This window comes from Pholcus phalangioides, unplaced genomic scaffold (assembly GCF_987345545.1).
Source record: "Pholcus phalangioides strain wild (caught in Gottingen) unplaced genomic scaffold, Ppha-v1.0 ptg000009l_1, whole genome shotgun sequence".
In the NCBI taxonomy this organism is placed as follows: domain Eukaryota; kingdom Metazoa; phylum Arthropoda; class Arachnida; order Araneae; family Pholcidae; genus Pholcus; species Pholcus phalangioides.
In genome coordinates, this window is record NW_028301602.1 from 31,433,607 (window position 1) to 31,446,811 (window position 13,205).

A 13,205-nucleotide genomic window follows, 5' to 3' on the forward strand; every position below is an offset into this window, starting at 1 on the left:
GTGCTGGAACTAGGAAGCTGAGGATATTGAGGCTATTTCTCTGAGGAAGCTGAGCCCCTCCCAACAATTTATGAACATACAATGCAACACACCATTCCTCCTCTTGCGTATGGGACTGATTCCAGTAAATACAGGGTGAATAGTGATTTTCAGCCCCCTCCCAATGTTTTATTTATGTTTGCGTCTCTGGTATTGACACTTATGAACTGAGTTGTGTGAGCAGCTTCAACAAACTAAAATTATATGGTACTAGCTGTAACCAGCAGCTTTGCTCGCATGGATTTGATAATCAGAAATTGTTCTACAATGATTTCCCCCATATAACATTTGGACTCCCTTGGGGAAGGGGGGGGGGGGTTAAATTTTCAGAAATCCTGTCGCAGTGATTCTCTGTATTATAAAATATAATTCTCACCAAATTTCATATTTATAGCTTCTGCTGTTTGGACTCAGCAATGATTGCGTTATGTAACCTTTGAAAGCGCCCCCCCCCACACACACACACACACGACCCCTCCTTAGATGTTGAATTTTGAAATATCCCTTTTTAGTGTGTATGTGTGTGAGTCTCTACGTTACAAACTAAAACTACTGCCAAAATTTGATATTAATAGCTTCAGTGGTTCCAGCTCTGGAAGTGGAGTGATCAATGATGACATATGGTGCAGGGCTGTCTTAACGTGTGGCCCGGAAAGAAATGCTCATGGAATTTTTAACCTGCTGGTTGGATAAATGCAGTTTAGTGCAAAAATGAAACCTCTGATTTCCGATGCATTTTATAATATTAAAAATAACATTTTGTTTTCGTTGATTAATATATATATATATCCCAGCTTTAAAAAATTCACATTTATTCCAGGTTAATGTTTTGGAAATGATATTTGTTTATTTTCCAATCTCTTCACAGAGCACCAAGAAATCTTTGGCGAGCGGAGCACAGTTTGGGAACCATGGCACTATGAAATTATAAACAAAGAGAATTTATTAGTACACGCTAAAATTTTGTTTTAGGCTTTTCTTTTTCTGATATAGAGTTCTTCATCTCATCTGAGTCACAGGGAAAAACATAGTAAACATAGATCATAACATGGTCTATGTTTACTCGTCGAGCTGCTATTAGGATGCTCAATTCTTTATTTCTACCAAAAAACGTTTGAGACTGTTTTGTGACTCTGACCAATGAAATGATAACATGAAAAAACATTAATTAATAAATGAGGTTGTTACACGATATGATATAAACCAGAAAGGTTGTTGACGTCAGTGTTTTCCCCCTTCCATGTTATTCTTTTCCTGTGAATCCTTGATTTGATATGGATATTTTTGTCAGTTCTCAAAAACTTTTTTTTAATAATGTTGATGTTTAAAACCGTATTCTCATAAAGATATACTTGATGCATGGAGTCGATGTGCTAAAACGAGAACATCTTTGTAGTGCAATAAAACTTTTTTTTTCTTCTACTCATCCCTCAGACAGTATAAAAAATCACTCGCAAGAGGTCAAACACCTTTTCTGATCTTTACACTCAAGAGTCATGAGGGCAAGGAGAGAATTTCCAATGAGCACAAAAGATACCAAGAAAAGTAGCTAATACTCACCATAGGAAGACTGGCTCCCACTGCAAGGTTATCAGCTTTGATAAGTTGCTACAAGGAAGGCGAAAAAAAAATGAAGCAGAATAAATAAAGAGCACACATTCCAATTATTATCGAGTGATAAGGCAAAAATGTTAAACAAACTGATATGGATGGAATAAAACGAACATTCATCAAGGAACTTCTTTTCAGTTGTTCAGAGGAACGGGCAAGCATTTGTCAAGATTTAAAAAAAAAAAAAAAAAAATCTTCCCACGAAAGAACAGAAGCTGACTAATAACAAGGATCAGCAAAAACCCAGGTTTTTTTGGGTTTATGATACTTGAGCATGAGGAAAGCAAGTTATGTATGTTCAGCACATGAATATAATAGACTTAGTAATGTATGACAATTACTTATAATAATTACATATCAGTGGTGGCTCATTACAGGAATTCTGGGGGGTGGGGAGCAAAATTCCAGAGAGGAATGTGTACAAGCTGCATGTTCGGTTTAGTAGTAGTAGTATTGGCACTTGAAATTTTTGATGCAAGATTAACGAATTGGAACCTGAAGATGGCATAAAAGTTCTTGACGTTATGTCCTGGTGTCTACTGACAGGCAAAAGGGTAACAGAGTTCTAGAAAAGTCTAAAAAAAAATTTGGATAATTTTTCTCAAAAAAAAAAAAGTTTGACTCAGAAATTTTGTTGGTTACTAAAACATTTTTCTGTAGGTTTTCCAGCCCTGTGGTAACTCCCCCCCCCCCACATGCTTTCCTTGTTCTCACATGGGGTTTCAATGACAATTGGTGTTTGTTGTAGTGCTTGTGATAACAGAGAAGTTATCACAAGCACTGATTTCCAACAACCAACAGAAACGTAGATTCCTCCCTCCAACAAAGAGGAGGCTAACTGTATTTTTTATGCTACAAATTTGATAGAAAATTAATGAGGACCCTGTCAAAATTCTTGGCCTCGAATAGTATTGGAGAAGAGGATCACCTATGAGCTCAGTACAGGTTCAAGTCTATGGCTCCATGTATTATGCATTTAAAAACAAATTCTTTACAGGAAGATATCAAGGCAAACCTATATTAAATATAACATGCTACACAGAATTATTTTGTTCCCTATGATTAAAGTATCCATGCATATAGGCCTAAGTGAGATATGAACCAATTTTCAAGACAGGTTAGCTATAGTATAACATACAGGGTGCATAGGTAACAGGGCGTATGGCATTGTACTGACGAACCGTTGATTCTAGAGGCATACTTCTGATTAGAAAAAGTATCCAAATAATGTGTAGCACTCAGATATGTCATTCATGTTGCAAGGAGTGTGGTATGGTTATTAAAATAAAAATGTTAACTTTTCATACAAACATCCTGTGCTCAAAAACCCCATTAGAGAAAGTTGTTGCTCTACTCCTCCTGATGTCGAAAAAAAAAAGATCCAAAGGTCAGGATATTCAGAGGGCCCTTGTGTATAGTGAATTTGTGTTTAAAAAAAATAAGGATTCATTTTGGACCCATGGGCTAGAACCCTCCCCTATGAATGTAAAATCGATTTAATCTAAAATTATTTTTAGTAATTAACTAAAGAATTTCACACCAAAATATTCTAAACCCATTATCAAAAAATTTAATTTAAAGGAAAAACGAAAATGAAATTCCTCATGGTTTTATTGATTCTAAATATGAGCAATTTTGCTAAATGGTTTAGACTTTTATTTTCCTGCAAAAATATGAACACTGAGAGGGAATAATTAACTGGTGTTCCTCCAATGCTCCAAAACAAGAAAATTAATCTTTTCCTGATTTAAGATGAGGGGGGAAACCTATCACCACAAATACTAAATGATAAGCGAGCTCATTACATTGATTTGAAAACCATCACACATGTTGAATTTGATGCACACATTCATTTTCCCTCCCTTTTCAATACAATGTACTCAAAAAAGCCCACCGCTTGCGGAAACTAAACTGCATTCATTTCACATTTGAATGAAATGTAAAGCCTTAAAAACTTTGAAGCTGCCATTTTTCATGGAGGGTTGAGCCTCACATAATAAAGGGATAAAAATTATGCTCTATATATTTTTTTCTTCTGAAAAAGAGGTTAAAACAAACATTTTTGGGTGTATGCAGATGGCTTTTGGCACTGGGTACATCATTAATCAGTCCAGAATCCCCATTCATTCATGAATGTCTGAAAATGTACAAGAGTTTTCCTTTTTTGAAATTTATTTACACTTTGTTCTATAAGTTAAATGCAGAAACACCTGCTAATTATTGCAAAAAATCAAAGAAGCAAATGGCTTCTTACATAAACAAGAGTGTCAAACTTATTTTAAACCACGAGTCATTTTCACTTGCATCAGCGTTCTGCATTTGACCTACATGTGTTCTTTTTTGAACTTTCAAATTTCAATGATTATTTTCAATTGTGTAACTAATTTATTACTTGGTGACAAGTGGTAAATGCAGTCGCGAAAAGCCACAAAAAAATATTATTCTAAATATTTATAACACATTTCATTATTAATTTAATTTCAACTCCAGATCTGTACAGACTTCAAAGGTTCTTCTTGTGTGACATCTCTCATAATTAGTATGCAGGCAATACATGGCATTAAAAGAGGTTCTCAAGGGCAAAGGGCCAGCGTCATAAGAGTTTATTTTTACCAACATTCCCCCAACATTAGCAGTTGGCACCATCAGGAGGTGTCTAAGTTGTGTTACTGGATGCTGAACTGGATGATCTGTTTTTAGTTCTAAGCTCAAGACTTTCAACCTCTGACAGATTAATGCAACATGAGCTCATTTTCAGAGTGCCAGGTGCAGCTTTGTTGTGAACTTTAAACATTGAGAAAAATCAATAGAAATAGACCTTCACTTTGAGAACCTCTATTTAAATTTACTATGGCTGCAAAAACCTTGAATACACACACATAAATAGAAATGAGAACTCACCCCTAACCAACTGTCAATGTTTTGTTCTGTTTCACCTATGCCATTATTTGGAAGCCATTCCAGTATGTTCTGTATCGCCTGCTCTTGACTGTGAAATCAAAAGAAAATAAATGCATTGGAATTGTGTTTATATATTGTTACAATATTTTTTAAAATTCACTTTTAAAAAACTATTACACTGTAAAGATAAGCTTACCTTGATTGAGCATTGAGCCCTGAAGCCAGAACTGGTGGCGGTGGCAAAACACTGTGATTAGATGACTGGCTTAACATATTGAGGATTGGCACTGTCTTATCTCTACACATTTCAGCATCAGTTGGACTTGGAGCAAAAGAGGTACAATTAGTCATGTTTGCAGAGCCCACAGCTGCACTTGGTTGGCATTCACTTTGCACAGGAATCGAGGAAACAGGAGACAGCATAGGGTTTATATTCCCCATCTGATTTCTGATAGATGGGGATAAATTGGCATCTGAAACTATCATCCCTGATGATGTTATGATGTGACTCGGAGATGATGCTTCAGTAATTGGATTCTCGACTGCCCCTAAAGCCACACCCTGAGGCATGAGACCTGGTGATGTTATGATGCGATCAGGTGATGCTATTGTGGGTGGTGCAACAATGGGTACTTGCTGAGAAAGACCAGGAGATGTTGCCATACGACCAGGCGATGGCATCATTGGTGGCGGTGCTGATACCTCAACTGTCGGCATTACACTAGCTGCTATTTGGTTCATGCTAATTGGAAAACAATTGTAAAAAGAAAAAAATACAATAAAGAGAAATTAAAAACCTTTTCCGAAGAATAGTGAAGTGTTACAATACATAACAAAACATACATATAAGTTCAGACACATGAGTTAAAAACATGTTGAAGCCAAAAGAAAAAAAAAGTGAAGCAATCACTTGAACAATTTGTTATGCAATAAATAAACATTCAAGCCTTACCCAGGGCCAAACTTGCACTCAGCACAGGGGATGTTGCACCCTCAATTAGTACTATCAGTCCTGGATGTCCAAGCGGGGGCATCGGACAGAATAAAAGCTGAAAAACTCTCTTAGGTAAACATCTGCGCTAATGTTTGGTGTTTTAATTTCAAGGGTGAACAAAAAAAAAAGATAGAACAAGAGGTAGGTAGTTAGTCTGCGTGGGCTGGAACTCTGCATTCTGAAATGTGAAACTGCTCAGAATTCAACAGAGCAGGTGAAAAATAACTAAAAGTTGCTATTTTTATGAAGAGAAAATATCCATGAGGCAAATAAAATCATGTATTTATATTGGTTGGGTTCTGAAATGGTAGTCCGAATATCTTGCAAATACAAATATGAATGGATACACAAGTTACGTACAATGGTTCATGCATCCCCAGAAAATAAAAAAACAGTAAATATGATTTTTTTAAAAATTAGATTACACTAGAATCTAGGTATGCAAAAATGGTAGGTGAACACATAATTTTTATTCTTAATCACAAAAAAGTCTAAAAGCAGTTGAACTCAGTTAAGATGATATCAATGTACTCTGCCAGAAACTATTCATGTTCTGAAGCAGTAAACATTTATACAAAAAGATGTGCATGTGTAACTTCTCATACTTCCATTAGTTTTACATATAAAAAATAGTTTTATTAATTTGCATGAAAAAAAATTTTTACATCTTTTAAATTACATTTCAAGACTTCTGAAAAATAACCATTCTGTGTTGTCTAAATTGAAAAATAAATGTCTGAAGTAAAAAAAAAAAGACAAATTATTAGATATGGTCTTACGTGTTTCAAATAACTCCCTTCGCAAAAGTGCCATTCAGAATTTGAATTATTATTTTGACCAAATAGGCAGATGTCTCAAAGATACACCATATACAAGTAACTTCTATATAAGTTGTGCAGTTATATGCAAATTCCTTGTGTAGTACACAAAGAACTAGTACAAAAAACACGGTTTTACCTTTTAATGGCCAATCTTCCCTATTGGAAACATCAGTTTAATTAATTAGAAAAAATATATTTTTCGTGCATGACAGCACTAGCAAAAATTTCATTCATTTCAGCACTTATGTGCCATACATAAATTTAATTTTTTTCTAATTCTCATATTTTTAAAGAATAATAAAATTTAATGTTTTTTTGTTTTTAATTTTAATGTTGTTTCTATGAGCATGAGCAAATCCAGGAAAACTTACTAGAAAATTTTTTTTTCATGCATTTTTTGGCCGATATCTCTAAACTAGTGGTTCCCATAATGTGGATCGCAACCTCCCAGGTGGTCCCATTAATGAACTGGGGGGTTGTGAGAGATTGTGGTAGAGATTGTCCTAAATGATATCAAAAAAAAGGTTTTTTTTCACGAAAAATATATCAAAAGTAAAATATGCCTCAACAGGCTAATTTTGTATAATAAAGCAAGGGTAGCAGTGCCGCAATCATGAAAATGTTATTTATGAATATTCAAAAGTAATATAACAACAAATCACACAACTAAAATTACTATTCCTACAAAGAAACCCGAGAATATTTTTTGTACTGGTCCTGCATTTGATAATGGTGACCCTGAATTTGGTTGCCAAGCTATTCATTTGCACCATCATAATGAGCAAGATATGCATTCCTTTCTAACTTGTGGCTGAATTGATTACACCATCTGCAGGATTCAAAGCTAAAAAGCATATGGGTAGTTTGAAATTCCATAATAAAACCGTTCCGCTAAAGAAATATTTAAAAATAATTTTATTTCATTCACCACTGATCATGGAAATTAAAGCACATTCATTAAAAAAAAATCCATGAATGTGTCAGAGATAAAATTTTGATCAAAAGGGCATTGAAAAGGGCATCAAAATTCGCATTGCAAAAAGTTTGGGAACCACTGCTCTAAACTAAAGAATTAGAAAGGGGAAATGAAAGGAAAAAATTAAAATAAATCAAAATCTTAATTCGGCCAGTAAAAGGGTATTCCAAAAGTCAAAGAAATCCATACTGCAATTGAGATCAGTTAATATAAGTTACAAAGAAGTCTAGAATTAGCTTATATTAGCCATTACTTGTGAGATCAGAGAAAAGAAAATCTTTATAAGGCAGAACTTATAATAGATGGGAGATACAAATACACGCCATCTTTTTTGATGGGTGTATTTAATTACATGTTTATAATGGGTGGACTTTATTATATGTACATATGTTTATAAATTCATATATTACTCAATCTGACAATTTCTCAATTCAAATTTTTGACCTTTAAGAGATTTTCATTCATAAAATATAAATCCAATCATTTGGCTAAGTTCAGACTCAGACTATGTTTTCTAGACTCTGGACTTTTTCTATGAATTAAATACAGAATCACTACTTCCTATATACAGGCGGCCCTCGACTTTTGCTCAATTTGCTATTTTGCACATTTAAAAAAATTCAATTTTTTAAAGATTTTTGTCGATACTGTAAAAATTGTTGTTCGCTTCCACGGAGCGTGGTGGTTTGCGCCCACATTGTAAAGATAAAAATTTACAATTTTTGAGAAGAATTATTAATCTTAGACAATGCTCCAGGACACCCGAAATCTCTGCAGAATTTATACCTGGAAATCAATATTGTGTTTCTTCTTACCAATACTACCTGCCTCATACATTGCATGGACCAAACAGTGATAGTTATATACATTTAAATATTATATGAGGACAATAATGAATCAGGCCATTAAGGCAACTGACAGGGAAGGTGGGCCTACATTAAGAGATCTTTGGGAAGAAGTATAATATATGGAATGCAATTAACAATATTGGAGACTCGAGGGCTGAAATAAAAGAGTCTACAGTGAAAGGTTCCTGGAAACAATTATGCCCCACAAATGATGAGTGATTTTACAAAGTCTGAAGAAACTATAGAAACTATCACAGATGAAATAGTTATCCTAATGAATGAATTAAACTTGGACATCAACAACGAAGATATTAATTGAGTTGATTGAATCACACTCAGTACCTCTGTCAAATGAATACTTAATTGAGCAACAAGAGTTAAAAGAAATACATAATGAAAGTGAGAAAGAAGTTGATAAAATCGCTAAGACTTTGACAATCGAAATATGAATGAAGCCTTCATGCACCTTGACAAATTTTTGACTATCATGGAAGAATGTGGAGAACATATATCTCAAGTATGTAAGGCGGTTGAGAAAGATACAGCATGTTATAGAACACTTTAACAAGAAAAGAAAAAAAAAGGTGGTGTTCAACTAACTCTTGAGAAGTTTATAAAGAAAACACCTGAAAACAATTAAACACACCCCATTAACTTCATTACGAATAATGCGCAATAAATATTTTAAAATACGTGTACACAATTTGATGGTTTTTTACATCTCTCTACTTTCAAACATCCGACAACATTCTCACATATTTTCAAGAACCAATTATGTGTGAAAGTCGAGGACCACCGGTAATTAGGTTAAATTGTGAACATGGTTTCCTGATCTAATGGTTTAGGTGATGAAACATTTGTTGGTTGGAAAATCGTTCTGACAATTGGATGATTTGAAACTTTTAGATTTCTGGGTAATCACCAGTACTTTATGATCCAGATATTTCCTGCTTGAGAAGTGCTTTTTTACAGTTGATGCCAAACAACTAATAAGTTATTTCCAAATCGAATCAGTAATTATATATCCAAGTTTCCTTATTTACCACACACATTTTTATTTTTTTTATTGCATTTATTTTTGCTCTAATCCTAGAAGTGTGTTAGAACAAAACAGTGTTGTTCAGGGTGATCCAGTGTTACTAAAAAAAATAAGTTTGAAGAGTAATTTCACTCCTTTTCAAAATTATATTGGATATTTTTGTAAAAAGAGGGGTATTTTTTGTTTTTATCACTGAGAAATAATTCTATAAAAAATTACCTAAACTTTAGGAGGACTTATTGAGGAGTATTTCAATCCTCTGCGAAATTTCGAGAAGCAAAATTGAATTTTGATGCATGAATCATGCATCTAAATGCATGTTGGGGTGATCGATAGATAAAATTAATCTAAATATACTCACAACTTGTGCATATAAGCTATCAATATCAATTTTAAAAAGGTGCTATTTAAACTACACTCACACACCAAATTCAATTTAATTACATAAAAAATCCATGAGAGGAAACTACCAAAATTTTAAATAAAAATATTTTTTATAAATCATGAAAACGAATAAGTTTTGCCAGAAACATGAATGTGTATGTTCCTCAATTAAAACAAATGTTGCAAAACATTTTAAGAAAATAAAATTTATAGAGCATTATGGGTAGAGAATAAACATTCAAACATCATTTCCCAAATATTGGAAATTTACACATTCATATTTCTAGCATACTCATGGGGATCGATATTTATTTTGATAATTCAAAAATTTTTCTATAGAAGATTGTCTACTAAACTACTGTGTATACAGGCTAGATTGAATTTTTATTTTGTCGATATCTCAATTTTGACAAATTTTTTACCATTCAGTACAACTAATGAACATAAGAAAACTAATGAAATTAATTGAAATCATCTTGACTGGAGTTCCACACCACTGAATGCATGTCGCATAATTATGCGATGTGATATAATATTTACACATTCATTATTACAGAAAAAAAAGGTTGATCACACAAAATATCATAGAGGGTATAAAATTATAGTTTCTAACATTGATATATTTAAAAACACTCAATTAATTTTGATTAAGGATGGAAAACTGAGTAGCTGGGTTGATTTTGAGCATTATATTTGAGGTGGACTTCCTGAAAATTTCAACTGAAATGCATTTTACATTTTAGTAAAAAAAGGGCAAAATAAAATTGATTAACCATTTCTTCATAAAAGTAATATGTAAGTGGTGAAAGAATTTCTTGAAGATAAACAACTGTTGACAGGTTTCAGCCCATTCAAATTAACTTTCAACCAAAATGAAACATTTTGGTAAAGTCAAAAAAAGAGGTATAGACAGAATATTATAAAATACAAACTAACAATGAAGGGGGGAAATAATAGTGAAACAACAGTATAACTAGCAATATACTGCAAGAAAGTAATAAAATTATAAGCAGCAAAATGCAATTTAAAAAAAAAAATTCAAAGAGAAAAACAAACATATCTCAAAATTGAGTCACAAAAATTTCAAGATAAGAAATGGCACAAATGCCATAAAATAATAATTATAATAATAAAAGACATGAACTAAGTGTTATACAGTAATAAGGTGGGGTTGAAATTGCACATACAATAAGCCACATGGACAAGAATGGGGGGGGGGGTGTAAAGAACTGCTACAGTAAGCTTTAATGCCATTTCCCAAAGATCATTAAAAATGTTTTGTAGGTATGAAATGTACTCGAGGAAAAAAAACTGAACTTGACTCAAAAAGATCTTGGGATGAGTAAGCATCATGCTGATAGTATATCAACATATGAAGAAATGAATGGAAATTTCTTTCTTTTTTTCAGATGAAGGGAAGGGATTTTCACACTTCTCATATATACAGTGAAACAGTATACTGTCGGTCGAATTTTACTAGCTATGGATAAGAATTCTATATAAAATGGACGAAATGTTTCCCTTAAACTTTTTAATTTTTTTTTTTAGTTTTTAACCAGCATTAAATTTTTTTTAAGAGTAAATAATTTCCTGGTTGGAGAAAAAACTTTAATTTACGAAAAATCAGACATTTCTCAACTTCAGATTGAAAAAAACAAAAAAAAAATAATAACACACAAGCATACTGATAATACAACTTATACTTCAAAAATGAAAAATCATGCATTTCATGTACAGTTCAAAATTTTTTAAAAAAGTATCAGTTAAAACAAGGTTTCTCAAACTTTTTTCACTCGCGGTGCTCCTTTTCCCTATTCCATGCATCCGGGAGTTACGCCAGCTTCCATGAGCGGTTTAACAAAGAATCTCTTTGAAAAACCTTTGTCAGGGTAACTGCCCTGTGACACCCCCCCCCCCGATAAAAGGTTGAAGGGACACCACAGCACAGAGTTTGAGAACCCCTGGGTTAAAAGACACAGAAAACGAAATGCAAAAAAGACGCAAAAACAGCAATGAGAAAAAAAATATTTTTATAACCTTGAACATACAATAATTAACCATATGAGCAATTGTACTTATAATACCAAGAGCTGAGCCATGATAATCAACATTGCATCCACATTTCATTATAACAACAGCCTTATTCTCAAAGTGGAAACTAGAAAATTTGAACATTTATAGAATTCACAAATAGAAAGTTTTTTTTTATTGTTACAATAATTGGTTTTTCTGTGATATAATCATTTTAATTTTATTTGTATAAAAATTGGATTATTAAAAGCAAGTCTCCAGAAACAATGCCATGGATTCTCTTATGAGGTAACCAAATGAGAATCAATGCAAAATAGATATGCTAGCTAATTATTTATTTCTAGAAAATGTAGTACAACTTTTATCTTTGATTTTGATCCTCTCCAAAAGCAAAGAAATGAGATAAAATTGTACATTGAGAGGAAATAATATATAGTCTGGGACGTATTAACTTTCCTTTTGTGAATGTAACATTTTTTCCCTGAACAATCATTTTTTCGACATTCAAACAAGTGATAAAAAGTACTGAGGAAATTAAATTTTATTTGTGAAGCGAAAATCGTTAGATGCAATGCATTATCTGGAAAAAAGCTCGAACTGCACCAAACCAAATAAAAAAAATAATGACATTACCTTTTGAAGCTACAATTCAAGACACCTAGGGGCGACTCCATAGTTTCACTTTCAGCAAATGGACTGTCGTTTGTATGATCTGACAAGCTAGATATCGGACTATCTACTATGACTTCACTTTCTTTTGTAGAACCATTTGGTGAACATAATATGTTCTCAGCAAACATCTTGCTGCTTTCCATCTCTGTGATAACTGGTCCTCTATTTGATACATTACCTGGTGAGGGGGTCTACAAAATCAAAACAACCTTACATTTAGTCATTTGTTCTAGCATTTCTATCCCTTACAAAATAACTGCTTTTCTCATCATAAACTGCAGAAGTATAATACCGCAAATATGATGATAATTTCATGAAAGCCGTGTCATAACAAAATGTTTGCTTTCTTTCTTAGCACTTCTCTCTCTCTCTCTTCGTGTACTATACACAGTATGTGTACATCATAATTCCATTAAGTCAGAAATGAAATGCTAGATTAGTCTCGAAATGAAAAAAAATTGGGAAATAAAATTTTTACCCAAAATTTGAATTTTATTCCTCTACCCTACAAGTCAATAAGAAAGCTTTGACGGCAATCACTTTGTTTAATTCTTTCATCGAGATTCCATTTATCAACCTCACCTTCCAATCTACATTGAAAATAGTTGAATTTTAAATGGAAAGCCCGAAACAAATAAATGAAGAGGAATATGGCACATTGTATTAATTACCAGTCACCAAAACATGAAGATGAGCAGAAACAAAGATAATTGATGTAAGTATTATAACATATTTATTAATTTTTAATCGATGAAAGTATTACTTGTTGATGGTTAAAACAATTTTTTGTCCAAGTGTCACGAGAGCCATCCCATTTCAAAGAAGCTCACCCCCCCCCCAGGTAAGGGTTTTTAGCGGGCCCACAAAAAAAGCCAGGACTTTTAAAGGA

The 13,205-nt window shown here is 33.0% G+C and overlaps 1 protein-coding gene across 2 annotated transcripts in view; it reads right to left on the reverse strand.

Annotated features, from left to right (window-relative positions):
• LOC149082813 (uncharacterized) overlaps positions 1-13,205 on the reverse strand; it is an 89,715-nt gene that overhangs the window by 7,629 nt on the left and 68,881 nt on the right. For both annotated transcript variants that reach the window (XM_089235973.1, XM_089235974.1), the window contains exons 6-9: positions 12,278-12,507; positions 4,748-5,293; positions 4,552-4,639; positions 1,600-1,647 (exon numbers count right to left, since the gene is read on the reverse strand). In XM_089235973.1, the coding sequence (XP_089092099.1) occupies positions 1,600-1,647; positions 4,552-4,639; positions 4,748-5,293; positions 12,278-12,507 (912 nt within the window). The remainder of the gene's footprint in view (positions 1-1,599; positions 1,648-4,551; positions 4,640-4,747; positions 5,294-12,277; positions 12,508-13,205) is intronic.